We start from the raw sequence: 20707 nt of genomic DNA on the forward strand, positions 1-20707 counted from the left end.
TAGAAGGACAATGGGAACAGACACATAGGAACACCATCACTTGGAAGTTTCCTCCAAGCTACTCACCATCCTGATTTTCCAGCCTTGGGTGACTGTGTGAAGCTTGCGTGTTTTCCCTGTGCCTGCATGGATTTCCTCCCACAATCTAAAGATATGCTGGTTGGGTGGGTTGGCTGTGCTAAATTACCTCTTAGTGTCCAAAAATGTGTAGGTTAGGGAGATTAGTGTGGCAAATACATAGGGTTACAGGGATAGGGCCTGGATAAGATGTTCTGTCAGAGAATTGGTGCAGACTCAATGGCCAAATTACCTGCTTCTGCACTGTAGGGATTCTATGATTCTAAAGGTCCAAGTTTCTCCATGTGCTTCCTACTAATCCTCCCGATGATCAGTCTCTTACTTGACACCATAATCCAACCATCTTCCTTGAATCTGGATGCCATTCTCAAGGACTGGCTTGATCAGAGTATCCTGCTTCAAATACGTGCTATGATTTATATTCCATTAGAACAAATAAATAGGCTTGTGCTTAAGGATCATGGGGAGGATAGAATTGGGCTTGATGTCATTCATCCCATTCATTGGGGCTAAAGGGATCATGGGATATAGGAGGAAGGGGGGGGATATTGAATTTGATGATGAGCCATGATCAAAACAAATGGCAGAGCAGGCTCGAAAGGCCGAATAACCTACTCCTATTTTTAGTTTCTATGTTTCTAAGATGAAATAGCCCAGCAACATTGAGGTTCACACATCAAGAAAGATCATTTGCATGAGGCATTGCAAGGAAACAAAGATTAATGTACATTTTAATCAGTGAAGCCTTTGATTTATGATGGAGAGCATTACTTGGAGGAAAGGTACAGGAACATAATTGGAATTGGAACTTCAGCAAATTTTGTGGTGTCAGGTCAAGTGGGATTCCAGTGCAAGTGAGGTGTTTTAAAGATACCAAGCAAGATTAAATTAAATTAAAGATTTGTTGTGGTTATAGGAGTGGGAGGACAGAACCTTTTTAGTGACATTTTGCAATTTAGTGGGAGATTTCAATATTGTGGGGAACAGGAGATATCCAGTCACAAAAGTGCTCAAAAGCATGGTGAGTGCAATAGAAAATATAAACACCCACAAACATATGTATGGGTTGCACGAATAGCCTTAGTTCAAATTAAATCATTTATAACCAACTTTCTGTACAACATTTCAGTTTCTGTCACAATTCAATATGTGCCTTGATCTCCTTGTGTTAAATATCCTTGAGGTGCACAGATGTTGCTATCAGTTCCAGTCACTATTTCATTCATCTCAGAACAAATGTTTGCTTGTTAACAAGTGTCTTTGAATTGGGCTAAATATTTACGATCCTGGAAAACTGATGAAGCCTGTAACTATTGAAATGATTGAACATGTTCTGTCATGGTGCAATCTCCCTCCTTTATTCATTCGTGTTCACTCTTTTTTTGTATGTCAAAGTAATTGACAATGCAGGAAGGATGTCGAAAGCAGATGTTGGGCTAGGATTCAGTCAGGCTGGTTCTGAACTCTTGTTCTTGGAGATGAAAATTCCTAATGAGCTTCCACTGGGTTGTCAGGCAAATTACTCATCTGTGTGGTAATCAATCTTGCACAAAAGCCTAATGGAAAGCAGAGCTGATAGGAGTTAATATAGAGCATTAGATATTCATCACATAAGCATCGATGTGGACAGGCTACTGATGATGGCACGAGCAACTTGGGGGATTACTGTGCTTACACAAAGGCTTTGCAAATTGAAAGAAACATTAAAATGGATACAGCAAAATTCTAGAACCCATCAATAAACCGAGCTTGATTAGAATTTGATTTCCCCATTTATCTTGGTAGACAAAATGCAGCAAAAGACAGGGGACAGGCAAGGAAGTGTAGGGATTTCTGTGGCGCAATGCTTCTTCATCTGTTTGCATGAGAGTCAGTTTTAAGTCATTTTTCAAGTCATTAGGTTGTAGAAAAATAATCTGTGCCAATTAATTACAGATCTTGACTGAATCTGGAGTTACAAGTGGCACATAGAAAGATAGGAAATGGAGAGTTGATTCTGTACACTTCCTATTGGCTATATATGAGCAAAGATAGATCTCTGGGAGCAATGTGATTCACATAGAAGAAGGTGGTCAAAGGACAAATGTAGAATGTTTAGTGTCCTTGCCTTGGGCTGGGATTCTTCCCAAAAAAATTCTAAGTGCTGAATTTGTGGAAAAACTGGAGTAATTCATGTTTTTTCAGTAGGAGTTCACACTAGAATCTGCCACAATGTGCAATGCAGAGGCCACCAGTGTCAATATTGTTAGATTTCAGGGGACGGGGCCTATTTGCACCCAGGAGGCTAAAACCAGCAGGTCTCTGCGCATGTGCAGTGGCCCGGAACTGTCAGTCTCCTGTTTGCTGGCCAGCCTGAGACCCCCATAGTGCTGCCCCTCCTACCCCCACAAAGCCCAATCCCACGACCCCTCAATCCCCTTACCCCTCCCACAGTGCAGACACACCTGCAGGCAGACCACCACCCCCAGCAAACATCCCCCCTTCCCCCAGCAGACTCCACCACCCGATCACTGGCTTCCCTCCTGCCCCTATCGACTGCAATGCAAAGTGACAGTGGGACCCCCCCACCCTCCCACCCCCACACCCCCACCCACACGCACACTGATCATCCCCTTAGCCCTGCCCTCATCAGGCCCTGCTCCCTCATCAGCTTTTTCCAACCCAATGGGATCTTTCCAGAATCTATAAATTTTGGAAGATTATAGCCAATGCATCTACTGTCTCTGCAGCTAATGAGATGCCAATGGAACGCCAGGGACCTACCTAAAAAGGTGCTTTTCACTGTTGCTTTCAAAGCAAGGGCTGCAGGGAAAAGCCTGGGAACAGGCCAGTGAGCCTCACATCTGTGATGGGTAAGTTGTTGGAAGGTATTTTGAGAGACAGGATCTACAGGCATTTAGAGACACAAAGACTGATTAGTGACAGTCAGCACGGCTTTATGAGTGGAAAATCATGTTTCACAAATTTGACTGAATTTTTTTTAAGGGGTAACCAAGAAGATAGATGAGGGCAGTGCAGTTGATGTTGTCTACGTGGATCTTAGCAAGGCCTTTGACAAGGTACTGCATGGTACATTGTCGCATAAGGTTAAATCTCACGGGATCCAGGTTGAGGTAGCCAAATGGATATAAAATTGGCTTTATGACAGAAGCCAGACGGTGGTTATAGAGAGTTGTTTTTTAAACTGGAGGCCTGTGACCAGTGGTGTGCCTCAGGGGTAAATGCTGGTTCCACTGTTATTTGTCATTTATATTAATGATTTGGACAAGAATATAGAGGCATGGTTAGTAAGTTTGCAGATGACACCAAGTTTGGTGGCGTAGTGGACAGTGAAGAAAGTTACCTCTGATTGCATCAATTGGGCCAGTGGGCTGACAAATGGCAGATGGAGTTTAATTTAGATAAATGCGAGGTGATTGCACTTTGGTAGATTGAACCAGGGCAGGATTTACTCAGTTAATGGTAGGGCACTGAGGAGAGTTAGAGAACAAAGAGATAAGATTACAGGTTCATAGTTCCTTGAAAGCAGAGTCACAGATGGATAGAGTGCTGAAGACATTCAGCATGCTTGGTTTCATTGGTCAGAACATTGAATATAGGAGTTGGTACGTCTTGTTGATGTTGTACAAGACATTGGCAAGACCACACTTGGAATACTGCGTACAGTTCTACTCACCCTATTACAGAAAGGATATTATTAAACTAGAAAGTGTACAGAAGAGATTTACTAAAATGCTACTGGGACTTGATGGTTTGAGTTACGAGGAGAAGCTGGATAGACTTGGACTTTTTTCTCTGGAGTGTAGAAGATTTAGGGGTGATCTTATAAAGATCTATAAAATAATGAGGGGCATAGATCAACACCATAGTCAATATCTTTTCCCAAAGGTAGGGGAGTCTAAAACTAGAGAGCATAGGTTTAAGATGAGAGGGGAGAGATACAAAATGGTGCAGTGGGACAATTTTTGCACACATAAGGTGGAGTGTGTCTGGAACAAGCTGCTAGAGATAGTAGTAGAGACAGGTACAATTTTGTCTTTTAAGAAGCATTTAGACAGTTACATGGGTAAGATGGGCGTAGAGGGATATGGGCCAAATGTAGGTAATTGGGACTAGCTTAAGGGCAGCATGGACAAGTTGGGCTGAAGGGCCTGTTTCCCTGCTGTAAACCTCTGACTCTATAATGCCTTATGTTACAAATAGATTCAATAGATCAAAGAGGCTGCCATTCGTTGTAATCTTGGGCAAGCTGAGCTGTTCAGTCCAACTTTTGCAGTCTATTCAATATAATTTCCTAGTCATTGACTTTCAAAGATTTCTTTAACAATTAAGTAATCATCTTCTCCGTTTGCTCCTTGGAACACTGACAGTTCTTTAGTATCTCATCTAAATGCTTCTGTTCTGCTGTCACCTCAAAGTCTGAGAATCAATATTCAACAACACTGTGGGGCATAACAGCCCCACTGGCTCATCTGTCAACCTTGCGCTGGATGAGGAAATTGACAGACCGGGGACTGATTCACAAGGTTGTTGCAAAATTGATGTGAAACTAGCCTTATGTGAGAGAGGCTTGAAATTCTGGGACTATTTCCAAATGCAGGGGAATTTAATAGAGGCATTTAAAATCAGAGTTTTGAGAGTGAATAAGGAAAAGGTACTTTGAGTGGTCCTCAGTTTAAACTTCCATTAAAGCATGAGGAGGAAAGTTAAGATAAATGCTTTTGTGGAGGCTTGGACCATGGAATGCATGACCGCAAGCAACAGTTGAGGCCCACATGATTGCTCCTCAAGTGAAAATTGGATACATTTTAAAAGGAGAGGATGAGGACATAAGGAGTGGATTAATGAGAATAATTTTGGACTGCTTGAGCAAAGACCCAGCAGAGGAACAATATACATAATATCTTAGTTTTATGTTATTATTTTTCAAATGCAATTTTATAATGTGCAGCCAATTCTTGCAAACCCATTCTCCTCAAAACCACAGAAATGTGAATTGTTTAAGAAATATATAGAAATTGAATCTATATTCTCTCTACAGCATTAATGTACCTGGCTTAAGCAGACAAGATGCATGCTCAAGCTACTCTGAATATTGTTTGAATAAATGTGCTGACCAATGTACTCTTTATCGCATTACAAATAGTGATTAAATCTGAGCTGCTGCAGTCAATGGAATGTACAGGTTAGGGTTGTGTTGTATAACCCAGTTTCTAAACAGCAGGTGGCTCACTTCAAAGGAAAGCTGGCAACATGTAAATGCAAAATTTATATATTTTTACTTTAATTATTCTGAACATCTTGAAACAGTTAGGCCCCATCTGTATCTGTACATGCATTTGTTCCCCTGGCATTAAGTTTTACATCCGCACTCACCATCTGACTAAAAAGACAAAGTTTGGAAACAATGCCCTAATTTTATGATTTTCATAGAATCCCTAATGCAAGAGAGGCCATTTAGCCCATCAAGTCTGCACTGAGTATAATTCCACCCAGGCCCTATCTCCATAATTAACCTTATTAACTCACAACACAAAGGGGCAAATAAGCATGGCCAATCAACCTAATACACACATTTCTGGAGTGTGGGAGGAAACTGGGAGCACCCGGAAGAAATCCACACAGACTCAGCGAGAACGTGCATACTCCACACAGTAACCGAAGCCAGGAATCAAAGCCAGGTCCCTGGTGCTGCAAGGCAGCAGTGTTAACCACTGTGCTACATCTTGTTAGAATGTTCATGTTATAGAGTTTTAAACTCATTGGACGGAATTTAGTACTTCAATGAAACGGTGGCAGGGTGGGGGAGCATTTGATTGCTGGGACGGAGTGGGATGGGTACCCTGCCACCTCCCACTTCCACCTGATTCATTTTGGGGTGGGAAGGTTCATGGATGGCAAATAGACCCAGCGATACGAGGCTCTTAAGTGGACAATTAATACCACATACAGGCTCATCCTGTTGCCACTAGAATTCAACCAGCAGCAGGCAAGAGACTTGCCAAGTGGTGAGAGTGACAAGCAAACTCTTATCAGGCTTGCTTGTGGCCTTCTGGGTGGGGGTGTCCTTTGTTCAAAGGACTCAGTACCTGATTGAGGAACCTGGCATCAGGAAGACGGTGGGAACACTTGCTGAAAGCCACCTCTTTCCCTTTATGATCCCCCTCCCTCCAGACAGTTATTCCTCCCCACAACCTTCATTCACCTGTGACTTGGGTCCCTCGACAATCCTAGGCATCTCCTGGGTTCTTGACTGGCAGCAGCACCTCTCCTGATGTCACTGCCTGCAAATGGAGAGCTGCTGATCTCGAATTGTGATCCCAAATCCTAAGGAAGACTTGATGCTGGCCAGTTAAATTCATATTTTGTCAGGTCTTCTCCAACAGAGGTGTACAGAACTTCCACTGGTTCAACAACCAGTTTGTAGTTTGATATTTTCTCTCTCCCTTTTTTCCCCTCGAACAGCAGTGTCAAATTTGCTAATTTCCAATCTGCTGAGACTGCTCCAGACCCAAGAGAAATTTGCAAAATAATAGCCAGAGCATCCATTAATCGCTGTAGTTATAGCCTGCATCCTTGGGTTATCAGGCTTTGGGGATGTCCCTTTTTTTAAGGATTGATGTAAACTTTCTCCAGGAGGAGTGAATAATGTTCTCCCCAACCCAAAACTGTAAGCAACCCCAATAGGGTTTTTGCTCGTCAGCCCCTCCACATGGTGAGACTCTTGCCTGCTGCTGATTGAATATTAGTGGCATAAAGTGAAGCATGTCACTCTGGACTGGGAGTCAGGGCAGTTGAGTTGTTCAGAGGGCACCCGAGATGCTATGTTAAGCTGAGTATCTACAAGACTGGTGCGGGAGGAGTTGTGTCATACTGGTGTGGGATGAGTTGTGTCACACTGGTGCACAGTACTCTGCAGTCTGGTAGGTAGTGGCAAAAGCTGAAGTCCTTAAAGTTTGAGCATCTGCATCCATGAAGAGTTAGCAAGTTTGCTGAGATTTCCCTCCCATCCTTCCACCCACCCTCCCCTCCATATCGTCCCCCCACCACTCCTACCCCCTCCCACCCACCCTCTCCTCTCTCCCTACTCCCGCTTACCCTCCCCCCCCAATACTCTACATTCTCTTTATCCCCTCCCTTCCCCAGGAAGTGAGAAAGCAGTAGATCAAAGTCAATTTATTATAATGAATAACCAAAGGTTTATTACAATTATATGATTAGAAACACAATATATTACTGTATTTAAAGTATTTCCTCTCAAAGCTGACATTAAGAAACATGACTATAAACAAAGTCAGTATATTGTTTTATCATATGAAATTAGATCTGTCAAGTACAGTTGACAGGTTCTGTCCAATATAAACCAAGAATTGTATAAAACAGTGCAAAGACAATTGAATTCTACCAAATGGATATTGGCTGATAAATTCATTCAATCATGCTTGTGTGGCCGGGCTAATGTAGGAATATTTCTACATCAGTAACACTCATCCTGTCAATTTTAGTCAGTCAACTGAAAAAATATTCTGCAAAAATCCATTTTTTTATTTATTAATTTAAACAGGCTATAGCAGTTCTACATGTTATTCAATAAAGGGTCGCACTGGGTCTTATAATGGAAGGTGAAATTTGCAGCATAGGGACAGCTGTGTTCACAGCACTACTGATTTATACCATTCATACTAGTCATCGTATCTGGGCAAAAATTTTATTTCCAATGTTACGTATAAATAAAGCTTACGCAAATTTTCATGAACAGACAAATGACGAATGAACAAAACAAAAAAAAAATTCCCCTAAAGCAAGTATTTGTTTTTGATATAAACTTTGAACTTGGAATTCTCGTAATAAAAGTTGCATCATACTCCATTTTTGTGAAGGTTTCATTATATAATTGTAGTGGTTATATTAATAACTTTTTTGACATATACAAGCAGCAGCACAGGTCCTGAAAACCCATGTCAATACTTGCACCATACAGTGAGTGATTTTGTACTGGAGTACATGCACCACTAAACCCAGTCAGATTGACTGTCCTCCATGCCAGATCATTAGTGCAATTTGCCTAATCAACATTGAGCTGACAATCATGTGTATACTTCAAAATTACTAACTCACTCAGATTAGATATTTTACTTGAAGCTGCACCAGTTAACATTAAAAAAACACCTGCTATAAAAACGTAGATCCTTCAGAGTGTTTGTAATTAAAGGAAACAGCACATTGTATCTCTAGTATTATTCTCATTTTATTCATTATACATGGCATGCTCTCATCTGGCTAAGTTTCTACAGCTTGTGTGAAATATGAACAAATGGGGCTTCTCAGGCCAACCACTGCACATTCAGTTGAAGCAATAAAAACAAATTAATAACAGTATTTGGCATTTACGGGGTCCACCCTGTACAGTTATGTTCCACTGGACTGAAATTTAAATCGCACATCTTGCAGATTTTTATAACACAAAGCCAAATATGAAAAACATTACAGTAAGCTCTTCCATTTATTAAGTCCAGAGAAGATGGAAGGGTGGCAGATACAGAAAACATTGTATTTTTTAAAAATTGGGATACGCACCTGAGGTGCCATAATCTACAGAACTACATGAGCTGGAAAGTGGGATAGACAAGGCTGTTTTTTTTCTGCCAACAGTTATAATGACCTATTTTGTCATAAATGTGTTTTTAATGATGGCAATACTGCACACAACATCTACCTTACCTCAATATGGGATTAATGCATCATCATGTGAAAAGCTCCCCTCGGATAAAGAAAGCTTAAATCATTAGCTAACTTCACAGACAGCCAGATAATCTAAACTAGGGCAGCTAATGAGTGACAACTGGTCTCAGCGCCTTCCTGGGACTCCAGCAGCATAAAGGTAACCACTTCAAACTGCAATCTAATGATCCTTGCAATGAAGTGAATATGAATGTTGGAAGACAAAAGGATCAAACTGAGTCTTATAGCTCTTCAAAGAAAAAGTCCTTCTGTCTAATTTAAGTGAGGATATATGGTACTCAATGAATTAGGGATACACGGATTGGCTTTGAAGAAATATAGTGGCAGAAAGTGAACTTTCTTTTTACAGTACATGTTATGCTTCAAACGTGGCATCTACAGGGATAAGCTGAGTCCGAAGGATAACCTGACAATTATGGTATATAAATTTTAAGGACAATAGCGAAACACAAACTATTTTTAATTTCCTAGTTAAACTTGACATCACCCATTGCCAAAAAATAATCCAACTTTCTCAAGGCAGACGACCAGCTAAATCAAACAACTAAGATTTATTATTGCCCTTCGAATTAAGGAAATGAGACGCCTTCAGATTGATCACTTATTTTGGTAATACCAATATCATAAAAATATAGATTTGCAGGCTCACATGTTGTGTTTTTTTTGGATTTGTCACATGTATTGGTATACAGTGAAAAGTACTGACTCTTGCATGCTATAAAAACTAAGCATACCATTCATAGAGAAGGAAGGCACAGAGTGCAGAACACAGTGTTAATGTCATAGCTACGGTGTAGAGAAAGATCAACTTAATGCGAGGTAGGTCCACTCAAAAGTCTGATGGTAGCAGGAAAGAAGCTGCTTTTGAGTCAGTTGGTGCATGTCCTCAGATTTTTGTATCATTTTCCTTACTGAAGAAGGTGGAAAAGAGAAGGTCAGGGGTGTATGGAGTCCTTGATTATGCTTTCTGAGGCAACAGAAAGCATAGATAGTGTTAACTGAGTGATGGACTGGACTTTATTCGCAACTCTTTGTTTCTTGCAGTCTTGGACAGAGCAGGAGCCATACCAAGCTGATACAACCAGAAAGAATGCTCTCTATGAATCACAGAATCCTACAGCACGGGAGGCCGCCATTCGGCCCATCGAGTCTGCATCGACCACAATCCCACCCAAGCCCTATTCCCACAATCCCATACATTTACCCTAGCTGGTCCCCTTGACACCAAGGGACAATTTAGCATGGCCAATCCACACATCTTTGTACTGTGGAAGGAAACCGGACAACCTGGAGGAAGCCCACGTAGACACAGGGCAAATATGCAAATTCCACACAGACAGTGACCCAAGCCGGGAATTGAACCCAAGTCGCAGGCACGGTAAAGGCAGCAACGCTAACCACTATGTCATCCTAAAGGGACCAATCATGAACCAAGAATCTAGTCTTAAAATAAATGATGTAATTTAATCTACGTTAAATTCACCCAATGGAATATCTTGGGATTTTAAAAATTCCATTAGCTACACTAGGCCTGTACAGAATACTCAAGTGGCATTAAGGTGGCAAGGTTAACCAAGAAATGAAGCTTTGACTTAGAATCAGAATCCTTACAGTACAGGAGGCCATTCGGCCCATCGAGCTTGCACCGACAACAAATCCACCCTATCCCTGTAACCACACGAATTTACCGTTAATCTCTACAAAACTAGGGTCAATTTAGCATGGCCAATCAACCTAACCTGCACATCTTCGGACTTCATAAACGTCATGAAAACGTAGTCACTGCCACTAAGATTTTACTGTAATTGGGAAAACTGATTCTATGCCCACTAGAACCTTAAAATCTCAGCACTATATTTGTAGATGTTCTGCTTGCAAGTTCTGCATTCATCTGTAGAATCATTTTGAGCTGGGAAGAAGCATTAATTTATAGGTTTATGACTGAGAGCAATTGGAGGTGACGATTTACCAGCGCTTGGATGGATTAATTAGAAATTTTGGTAACAAATGTTACTCACACTTAGGGCAACAAGTTTTTGTTACAAAACAGAGGACAACCTCAAAAGTTCTGAATAGGCACCCTTGGTAGAAAAGATAAGCTTTTTTGTGGGTTGTGGGAAATGGAGGATACCCAAGAAAAATCAATGCTGAAACAAAAGTTTCAACTTGCTTAGAACAAGACATCCTTTATATCTCAACAAAAATTAGAAATTAAATTACCATCTTTTGTCAATTTCGATTTAGAAATATTTGTTTGGATCAAACCAGTCATTAACCCTTCCATTGTGAGTTTGCAAATCTGTATTTTTATGATGTGGATATTGCTGAAATAAGAGATGGTCCTGCTAGTGTGATTTAAAAACCAGTCCAAATTTGACTTCATCTAGACTAGCAGCATAAACAATGAAAATTGTAACAAATGCAGAGGAAACTTCAGGCTTTTTTTTAAACTAAGCTATGAATCAGGAACCTATTCATAGGTACAGGGGATGCTGATCCTTAGCTACAGCTCCTTGAATCAAAAAAAATCATCTTAACATGCACACCTGTAGCATTTTATATGTTCAAATAATTACTAATCAACTTTTAACAATGGAAAATGGATATCTCCAATTTTGAATTATTCCAATAAAAAAAAACACTGCATTTAAGAGAACATGGTAAACGTGACCCTTTACTTGATAACAATAGTATTTCCAGTCTCTCCATGAAATATGCCACTTTGAGCACAAAAAATTACCTCAGGATGGAAAGGATGCTGATTTCCACAGGTTCTCATGGAGCCATTCACTGATGCTCCAATGTAAGAGTGTCCTGCAGTTGTAAGTGTCCAAATGGAGGGAAAGAAGTTTAAAATTAATTATAGCCAAAGCATATAAACAGAACAAAGTTCTGAAATGCAATACTCAATACAAGTGAACATCCAGACTTCCAATGGTCCCAACCAAATATCTTCATTTCCTGCAAAGTAGGAAAAGCTGTTTGCTTTTAAAGGGGTTTTGAGGGGAGAAAGTACTAACAATGTTAATACTTTTTTCTCCACATTTGAATTAAGACAACAGCATAATTCAATACTTTCATTGTGAAAGCCAATATGCTTCATCTACAGAAAGCTTTCCTCCCCCTCCACCATTTAATCAAGTGCAGCACTGCAAAAACTGCCAATCTGCCTATTGCCCTGCTGCCAAAGATGTCACTATTTAAATTAACAATGAATTGAGTAAAAATCAAACAAGAATCCATTTATTCCCTTTAGAAAAAAGTGCACATTCATTTGAAATATTTTATGAAAGGAAAATTACTAAATATTCCATCCCACTAAGTTTTCATTTCCAACTCGCAAAATAACTGCCCTGCCTTGCAATCTACACTTTAGCGCCAATTTATGCATTACAGCATTAAAGTTCAATTAAGCATTATCAACTTTAAATAATGAATATCAATCTTCATGAACGCTTATAACAGAAGATAGCACTGAAATACAATTACAATTAAGAAGTTCAAACAACCGCAAGAGCAAAAAAAAGTAACACTGAAGTTCTCAAATTAATCTTTGAAATGACTTATTAGGACCGATTTTCTGAGCATATATGTACATGTGCTACAAATTCACATGTTGGTGCTGCCAGACACTAATCTGTTCATGACAACTGTGGCCATATTTATTATATAGGATATCAAAGAGAAATTATATCACAAGTACATGTTTCAAACCATGACTGTCCTTCTCTAACCTTTTAATATTTAAAGTTATGATGTAAAAATTGGGTATACAATCCAAATTTCTATTGTCCATGATTAAATATATACGTATTTTAAATCTAGTTAAAAAGAGCAATACCAATGCTTAGGTACAGTGACTAAAAAATGCAGTGTAATTTTGAGTTTAAATGCACTTGTGACATATGTTTCCATCATTTGGCAGCACTTAAAAATAGGTCACTGCTTAATTTTTCAAATCGTATCAGATTGTTTTCCTGGTGCCAGAACCAAGGGTTGAATGCATTTGTTTAAAAAGCACAGTGTGCACCAACCAATTCTCTCAAACTTTTTTGGTAGGCAGTGGAAGGAGTAGTAGTTTGAAAAACAAAAGTTTGTCATTTTGACAGGAATAGTGACTTAATTGGAACAGTTGATTGCTCTTAGACTTCAAAGTGAAAAAACAGGTTTCGATTTGGACTTGAAATGGAGTCTGTGTTGTTATTAATTTGGTAATCTTCCAGGTGGCGCTAACAAAATGGCAAAAACATAGAACAATCCCAGCAAAAGATTCAGCTTTGCAGTCACCTGAGGAATTTTGGCATAATTCTGGCTTCGAAACTGTCGCTCAAGTGAAAAGGCCAAAGGTACAGTCAAAAGTGGTAAAGCGAGGCTGATTGTATACCGTGTTGCTAATATACAAAATATCACGTAGGGTACGAATATCAACATATTGTACACAACATAAGATAATGTTGGCCCAATAATGATGGCAAAGGTAACTATCCCAGCCTGCTTATCAGACTCCATGTCTCTGGTATTGTTACTGTGCAAGATGGCTTCTGTATTGAGTGCTAAAGGAATTGCATAAAGTAATGGTGAAATGGCCAAGTAACCGACTTGAACAGAGTAGGCAAACATCACAGCTAATGGTCCAAAGGTGATCAGAATGATGATATCACCAAGAGCAAAGTACTTAAATCCAATACCTGTGGGACCAAAAGGAGACAAGGCTTAGAAAACATTTTATACACACTCATATGTATGAATACAATATCTCTGGCACAATCAGATAGTATTTAAAAACAAAACGGGCTCAAAATACTTGACAGGCTACCTTGGGCATCTCTGTTCACTGTAGTTCCGACTGCCACTGTCATTCCTCCTCCCATCGAGTTTCCAATACTGCTCTTAGAACATGGTCACGTCCTGGTTCTTCTCTGGCCTAGCTTGCTCTTTCCTGATGTTGCACAACGCACAATACCTTGGCTGAGGTCTTATTTTACAAAGAAAGGCTTAACATAATTCCCTGCTTTTGTTCCCTATTCCTTGATTAATAAAAGCCAAGAATCCCATGTACTTTTAAAGAGCGTTCTCAGCTTGTCCTAGAACCTTCAAAGATTTGTATACATACGCTCCTAGGTTTTTTTTCTATTCTTGCTTCCCACTTACTTGATGTTATATTTTGGTAAGAAGACTGAGGAAAGGTGTCACTTCACACTTCTGTGCATTAAATGGTGTCTGCCAAGAATCAGCCAATTTCATCAAAACACATCCTTCTGGAGTCTCTTGCGACCATCCTCATTGGTTACTGTATCCCCAAGTTCTCAAACATTGAAATGGCACTATGCATATTTTGAAGTATAGTATGCAAAAAGAAAACATTGGTCCTATCAATACCGCGTACCTTTTGCTGTTGGCACAATTACTATCCTAATCTATATTAAGACAATTGAAGTTCACTATTATGACAGCCTTGTGGTTCTTGAATCTTTTTGTAATTTCCCTGCAAATTTGCTCGTATCTTGTCTCCCTATATGAAGCATGTTGCTTCTCAATCCTAATCACAGGGACGATGGCCCAGTGATATTATTGCTAGACTATTAAATCAGAAACTCAATTAACGTTCTAGGGGCCCAGGTTTGAATCCCACCAGGGCAGATGGTGGAATTTGAATTCAATAAAACATACCAGGAATTAAGAATGACCATGAAATCATTGTGAATTGTTGTAAAAACTCAGTTGGTTCACGAATATCCTTTAGGGAAGGAAATTTACCATCCTTATCTGCTCTGCTTACATGTGACTCCAGCACCACAGCAATCTGGTTGACTCTCAACTGCCCTCCAAGGGCAATTAGGGATGAACAATAAATGCTGGCCAGTGAGTGATGCAAATGTTCCACACATGAATAAAGAAGACCGTCTTGAATCCATCCTTTTTCAGAATGAAATAGTTGATCAATACAACCATCCCCCTCCTTTTTTCCCCATCCTATTTTCCAGAATAGCTTTTAGCCACCTAAATGTTAAGTTTCCACAATCTTGAATCTATCTTTTAGTTAAAAGCATAAATACTGAAGAACACAATTTGTTACCTTGTAACTGTAAAAATATTTCAGCCACAAACTCACTTCCCTCCATGGCAGTAGGTAACAGAAATATCTAAGTGATATAAGGAAGTTTAAAATCAAAACAGAGAGGAAGTAACCAAGCCTTGGGCATGCACAGCCTCTTTCGAAATAGTGGATTCAATTCATGAAAATCATTCTTTTCTGCATGATACTAACTTACCTATGTGATTTTTATTCCCAGCTTTCAAATTTCTTGAAATCTGAGTTAATAAGTGTAGGTTTCTTTTAAGAATCATTAGCACAAGTTCTTAAAACTATTTGTTTAATGGCTGTCAGGAAAACAGTGTTGAGGTAATTTACAAGAAGCAAAACAATGATAAAATACAAACTAGTGGAGTTGAAAGACATCTTTAAACTGAAATAAAGACAACCTACATGTCCAGGGGGCAGCACAGTGGTTAGCACTGCTGCCTCAGAAGCAAGGCCAGGGTTCCATACCCAGCTTGGATCACTACCTGTGCGGAATCTGCACATTCTCCCCATGTCTGTGTGGGTTTCCTTTAAGTGTTCCAGTTTCATCCCACAGTCCAAAGAGGTGCTGGTTAAGTGGATTGGCCATGCTAAATTCTCCCTCAGTGCACCTGAACAGGCACCGGAGTGTGGCAACTCAGGGATTTTCACAGTAACTTCATTGTAGGGTTAATGTAAACCTAATAAATAACTTTTAAATTCAAACTTTTCATAGAATCATAGAACCCTACAGAAAGAGGCCATTCGGCCCATCAAGTCTGCACCAAACACAATCCCACCCAGGCCCTACCCCCATATATATATCATATCCACTAATCCCTCTAACCTACGCATCCCTGGATACTAAAGAGGAATTTCTTAGCATGGCCAATCAACCTAACCCACACATCTTTGGAACGAGTACTCTGGGGTATGTGGAGAAAACCCACACAGACATGAGGAGAATGTGCAAACTCCACACAGACAGTGACCCGAGTAGGGAATAGAACCCAGGACCCTGGAACTGTGAAACAGCAGTGCTAAAACCACTTGTGCTACCATGCCTTTTCCCCTCCTCACTTACCTCCAGTGTACAGGAAGGAACTGGACAGGCCCCCGAAGAAGATGAGGGCTAGGTGCTCGAGTTTCAGTTTGCACAAGTAGTAAAGGGAAGAGGCGCAGAGGCAGCCCAGGGTGTAGAGACAGGCCCCGAACCGCACCACGTCCTGTGGCTCCAGGATCCGGTCCACTAGAGTGCGGTCGTCGCTCTTCTTGTGGTCGATTCCCCGGCTGAAGTCATAGTAGGTGTTGACCAGGTTACCGGCGCCATGGACGGCAAGCACGGCCAGGGCGGCCAGCAGCGAGATGGTCAGGTCCAATTCGCCCATGTTCTTGTAGGCCAGCGTCGTGCCCAGGGCCACCGGCGTGAGCGAGGCGCTGAAGCTCCAGGGCCGCAGTGCCAAAACGTAAGCGGCGCACTTGTGCTTCAGGCTCTTGCCGAGACCCGGCACCCCCTCACTGTCCGCCACTGGGCCGTGTGCCCTGGACTCAGCATCCACGTCCATCTGCTTTACAGCCCCATTCTCAGTCATCCTCTTGCGCTGCCTTAGCAGCCACTAAGCCGAGGTAAAAGGGAGCGGCCGAACTGTCACCCACCTGGACGCCACCATCACCCGAAAGTCACGACCTCATGTCCAACGCGCACGCGCAGTGACGTGCCCGAGAACAGACCCCGTCGCCATGCGCATGCGCACAGTCGACAGGTCATCACAACATCAGCGCGATCGTAACGGAGTTCCCTCGCGCCAAGCCGCATGCGCAGTCCTCACTACAACTTGACCTCCAGCCAGTCCCTCTTCTTACGTCACATTGGCCTGCCTCTTGTGCCCCTCTATTGGTTTTTTCTGCTGTCAATCAACTTCGATCCGCCCTCTAGGTACTGATGAGCTCCTCGATTGGCTCCTACTGGTGTCAGTTATTGGCCGCAGAGCCTGTAGGTCGTTTTGCTTCCTTTCAATATGGCAGCTTATATGAAGTAGAATAGTAAATTTGCTTTGAAGTGAAGAATATATGATTTATTTACAGTGAAACGGTAAGAGCGTAAGTATCCATGGATTGTAATGAATTGTGATTATTTAAATGAAACAAATAATGCGGTAAGGCTATTAAAAAGTATTTTAAATCCAAATTATGAGCTGTGTGGTGTATGTTATCTCCCAGGTTTGATAAAGTTTGGGATTTATTGTTATTTATAATTCATTGTGAGGCAGTATCTCTGATTGATTATTAGCTAAGAAGAACTTTCCAGGGTAAGTCCAGTAGTAGAGTATAACAAAAAGGCTGATATCAAGACTAGTTGCTGGGTGTTCTCAGGGTAGATCATGTGTTTCACAGCAGTGGGGGAAATATACTACAACTTGATAAAGATGAAGGCCCACTTTCTTAGTGTTCAGTTCACACACCAGAAATTCAAAATGCTTTTTATACTAATTCGCCTCATCAAGCTTGTTATTCTAAATTTTGTATATTTTTCAAGCATGTAAGCTGGTTTTAAACATTAATTTCCAAGTCCCCGTCCTACAGTTTATCTTTAAATAAAGGCAAAAGCCACTAAATTTATACTCTTGCAAATGAGTGTACTTGCAAAAAGCTCTTTTCTCTGCCCACAAAGTGGATTTGTGAGGTTAATGTGGAAAGCAGAAAAAATTGCAATCACGCTGGCGTATGGATATTTGTAAAACTTGTCTTTATTGAAGCATTGCTTTAAGATGTTTCTTAAAATGTTCTGCATTCACTTTCCTAACATTTCCTTATGTAACTCAATGTCAAATGTTATTTGATAAGGTCCCCATGAAGTGCCTTGGAACATTTTACAAAGACATTGTATGATTGTATATTGTTTCTTGTCATTTTGATTGGCCCATTTGGTCAGTGTTGTTTTGTGAGGGCCTGATCAGTTGGCAGACGATATGACCATTATTTGTTATAGCAGCTTCTTGGGTCTGTAGGAATTGTGCGATTTGTATATGACCAATTATTTTTACATCAATCTGATTGGTCTGTGGAACCAGGTGATTCAGTCATCAGATTGCTTTTACTTTTCTCATGATGGTGACTATTTTTGCCTCAACTGTTCCTGGCATTTCTTTAAGTGACTTTTCTCAAACCGGTTCCAGTATCCTTGGTTATCTTATTTTCTTTTCTGTCTGACTGTAAGTTAAAGTCATATCATTTTTACTTTGTAAATTTTGATTATGTTCACCCATAAATGAATTTAATCAACTATCTGAATTGGAGTAAAGCAGGCATTGCTCAGAAGCATATTTGTTCTGATGCTGTGTCGTATGGAAGGGCATGCACGTAATGCAACCAGGAAAACATTTTTCTACAGGATTCTTATAAACCAGAAAGATTTCCCCGCAGCTATGAGAAAGTGATGAATTGTTAATTGCTGGATAGATACCATCTTTGACTATGTAATCATTGCCAGATATCCACCCTCTAGAGTATTTTGAGTATGGCATTATAACGCATCTTCCAAACTTTGGTAGGTTATTGCTCACTAACCATTTACATCAATACAATCATGTTTCTTTAAATATTATTCACAGTCATTAGTTTCTTTCTTATTACATTTTTAAATTTCTTTTGCTACTGTAATGGATGAGTAAATTAATTCATGCATACAATGAATCTGAGGGATGGACTGGCTTATTTATTATACTGATTAATTATATTGAAGGAGCTGTTACTAGTTTTAAGACCATATACATTATTGTAAACTTGCTTTTTCATAACACACTTCATGTGCATAAAGAAAGACATGCATTTATACAGCATCCTTCACAACAAAAGAATATAACAAAGTCCTTCACAGATAATGATGCATTTTTAAAGTGGAACTACTGTTGCAATATGTTTAGCTAAAAATCTAATATGATGGAAATGTCTTGACTTCTGGAAACTGTTAGTTTGATTGAAAAAAGCTTTGCAAAGACAGCCAACTTTCTGGATAAATATACTGTGTAGATATATATATGTGTTTAATAAGGCAGGCACCCCATAACAATCGATTGTTAACTGTTTCCATGATTGCTCTAAAACTGAGGCAATGGGAGCACTGTTGGAAGATTTTAAGCAATATTTTATTTATTTTTGCATTGTTTATCTTGTATTTATAAAAAAGCAAGACATGTTTTCAGTTAGACCTCATAAAAGCAGTTTGTGAAAAAATGAAATATAAAATAATTGTTCTAAGTTAATGAAATTTTCTTAATTTATCCATATTATCAGAAATGCCTCAAAGTTTTAGGGTGAGTAAATTGCATAGAAGGTTGTAAGTTCAAATTGCAGAAACTAGACTGATACGTAGTGTAACATTGAGGGCTGCTGCATAACTGGACGTGCTTTTCTTATGAATTGTTAGAGCAAGACCTTATCTGCACGTTCAGGAAGATGCTAAGGCTTCCACTATTCAAAGAATTGTGAAATTGCCTCTTCTGAAAATCATCCTTTTTTTAGCAAACAACTGCAGAAAGATATGAAGTGATTATTCATTTAATTGCTGTTTGTGCAATTTACTGCTGCATTTTGGGAGGCCCTTAAGAGTCTTGCAGACTTCTTTTTGTGTGCCTCTCTTGCTTTTTTTCTCCTTGCTGTTTATCTCTCCCTCTCTTATGCTTGTTCCTTCTCGCTTTCTCTTTTCCTTTGTCTTTGATTTCACCTTCCATCTCTCCCTTGTCCTCTCTATATTTATCCCTCTCTCTTACTTGCCTCCTGATTAGTGCCTGTGTTTCTTCCTGTTTTGGAAATCACACTGAATAGGTTTTTTTCATTCTTTATATGTGATTTCTATTGATTCATCCTTGTGATGAGGCAAATGATTCATAAATAGCAATCAGTGTTGGAAAATTTAATGAGTTTGAATAAAGACAATCAACAGCTACATGTTATTTAAGAAATAACTAGCTTGTGGGAAGGTTAGGATCTAGTACTGTCAACATAGACTTTGTGACTGCATCCATCAGATAAACCAACAGATTCCGAATTCAGTAAGAAATAGAACAATAGACTTGAAAACAATACAAGGAGTGAAATTAGTGCAACTATTAACATATGATATACATTTTAATGATTCAGCAAGTTTAGATTTAATATCAATTTCTTAAAATTGTGACCTGAAATAAACTTGAGACAGAATATCAGTTGGTTTCTTTGCGAACCAGATGGTACAGAGAGTTAAAAAGTGCTTTGATTTTTAAAATTTGCATCCTCATATTCTTGTTACCTGTCTTTGCCCTTCCCTAACTCTGAAACATTTACTAGCTCTAGTCCTCCAACTCAAGTATATTGTGTATTTCAAAATCCCTGTCCCCAGCATTATTGGCCATATCTTCAACTTTGTCAGTTACTTTGTTTTTGTTCGGGCCGTTCCCCTTCCTTTTGGGGAGCTACCCTTTTACTTTGTCCTGATTTGAGTTTGTTTATTTGGTTTGACCTTAAAAGAGGTCAACTTTGTCAGTTCTACATTCTAGAATTGCCTTCCCATAACTCTCCACCTCCTTTTTTCTCTCTTCCTTTAAGTACTAGCTCCTTGAGCAAATATTTAGCCACCTCTCCCAATATCTCCTTTTTCATCACAATGATTTCAGTCTGTTAATCTGGGAAGCATCATGCAATGCTTTGGCATACATAAAAGTGAAATGAAAGTCATTTACACTGAAACATGTAAACCCTTCTGTAGAAGTGGCTAGTGGTAAAATATGCTGTTACTTAGATTTCAATCAAATGTTTTGGGAACTTACCTGTCATTTATCTCATATGTCT

The 20707-nt window shown here is 39.8% G+C and overlaps 2 protein-coding genes across 5 annotated transcripts in view; one reads left to right on the forward strand and one right to left on the reverse strand.

Moving 5' to 3' along the window:
- Positions 1 to 11514: 11514 nt before the first annotated feature.
- ubiad1 (UbiA prenyltransferase domain containing 1) lies at positions 11515 to 16583 on the reverse strand. Its single transcript, XM_080215061.1, has 2 exons — positions 15966 to 16583; positions 11515 to 13508 (listed from the first exon to the last, which is right to left on the reverse strand). Exons 1-2 carry the CDS (start codon positions 16471 to 16473, stop codon positions 13024 to 13026), a joined length of 993 nt encoding a protein of 330 aa, XP_080071187.1. The 5' UTR covers positions 16474 to 16583; the 3' UTR covers positions 11515 to 13023.
- A 302-nt stretch (positions 16584 to 16885) lies between these two features.
- mtor (mechanistic target of rapamycin kinase) overlaps positions 16886 to 20707 on the forward strand; it is a 283244-nt gene continuing 279422 nt past the window's right edge. For 3 of the 4 annotated variants that reach the window (XM_080215404.1, XM_080215406.1, XM_080215407.1), the window contains exon 1: positions 16886 to 16981. The gene's annotated coding sequence lies outside the window, so the exon portion shown is untranslated. The remainder of the gene's footprint in view (positions 16982 to 20707) is intronic. The other variant, XM_080215405.1, reaches the window with a different exon arrangement.

This window comes from Carcharhinus amblyrhynchos, chromosome 30 (assembly GCF_965287045.1).
Source record: "Carcharhinus amblyrhynchos chromosome 30, sCarAmb.v2.hapA, whole genome shotgun sequence".
In the NCBI taxonomy this organism is placed as follows: Eukaryota; Metazoa; Chordata; class Chondrichthyes; order Carcharhiniformes; family Carcharhinidae; genus Carcharhinus; species Carcharhinus amblyrhynchos.

Excerpts from the sequence above, each read along its gene's own strand:
- ubiad1 (XM_080215061.1), bottom strand. The coding sequence starts at position 16,473 with ATGACTGAGAATGGGGCTGTAAAGCAGATGGACGTGGATGCTGAGTCC. Across the intron at positions 13,509-15,965 it reads TTCCTTCCTGTACACTGGAG|GTATTGGATTTAAGTACTTT; the intron begins GTAAGTGAGGAG and ends TTGGTCCCACAG.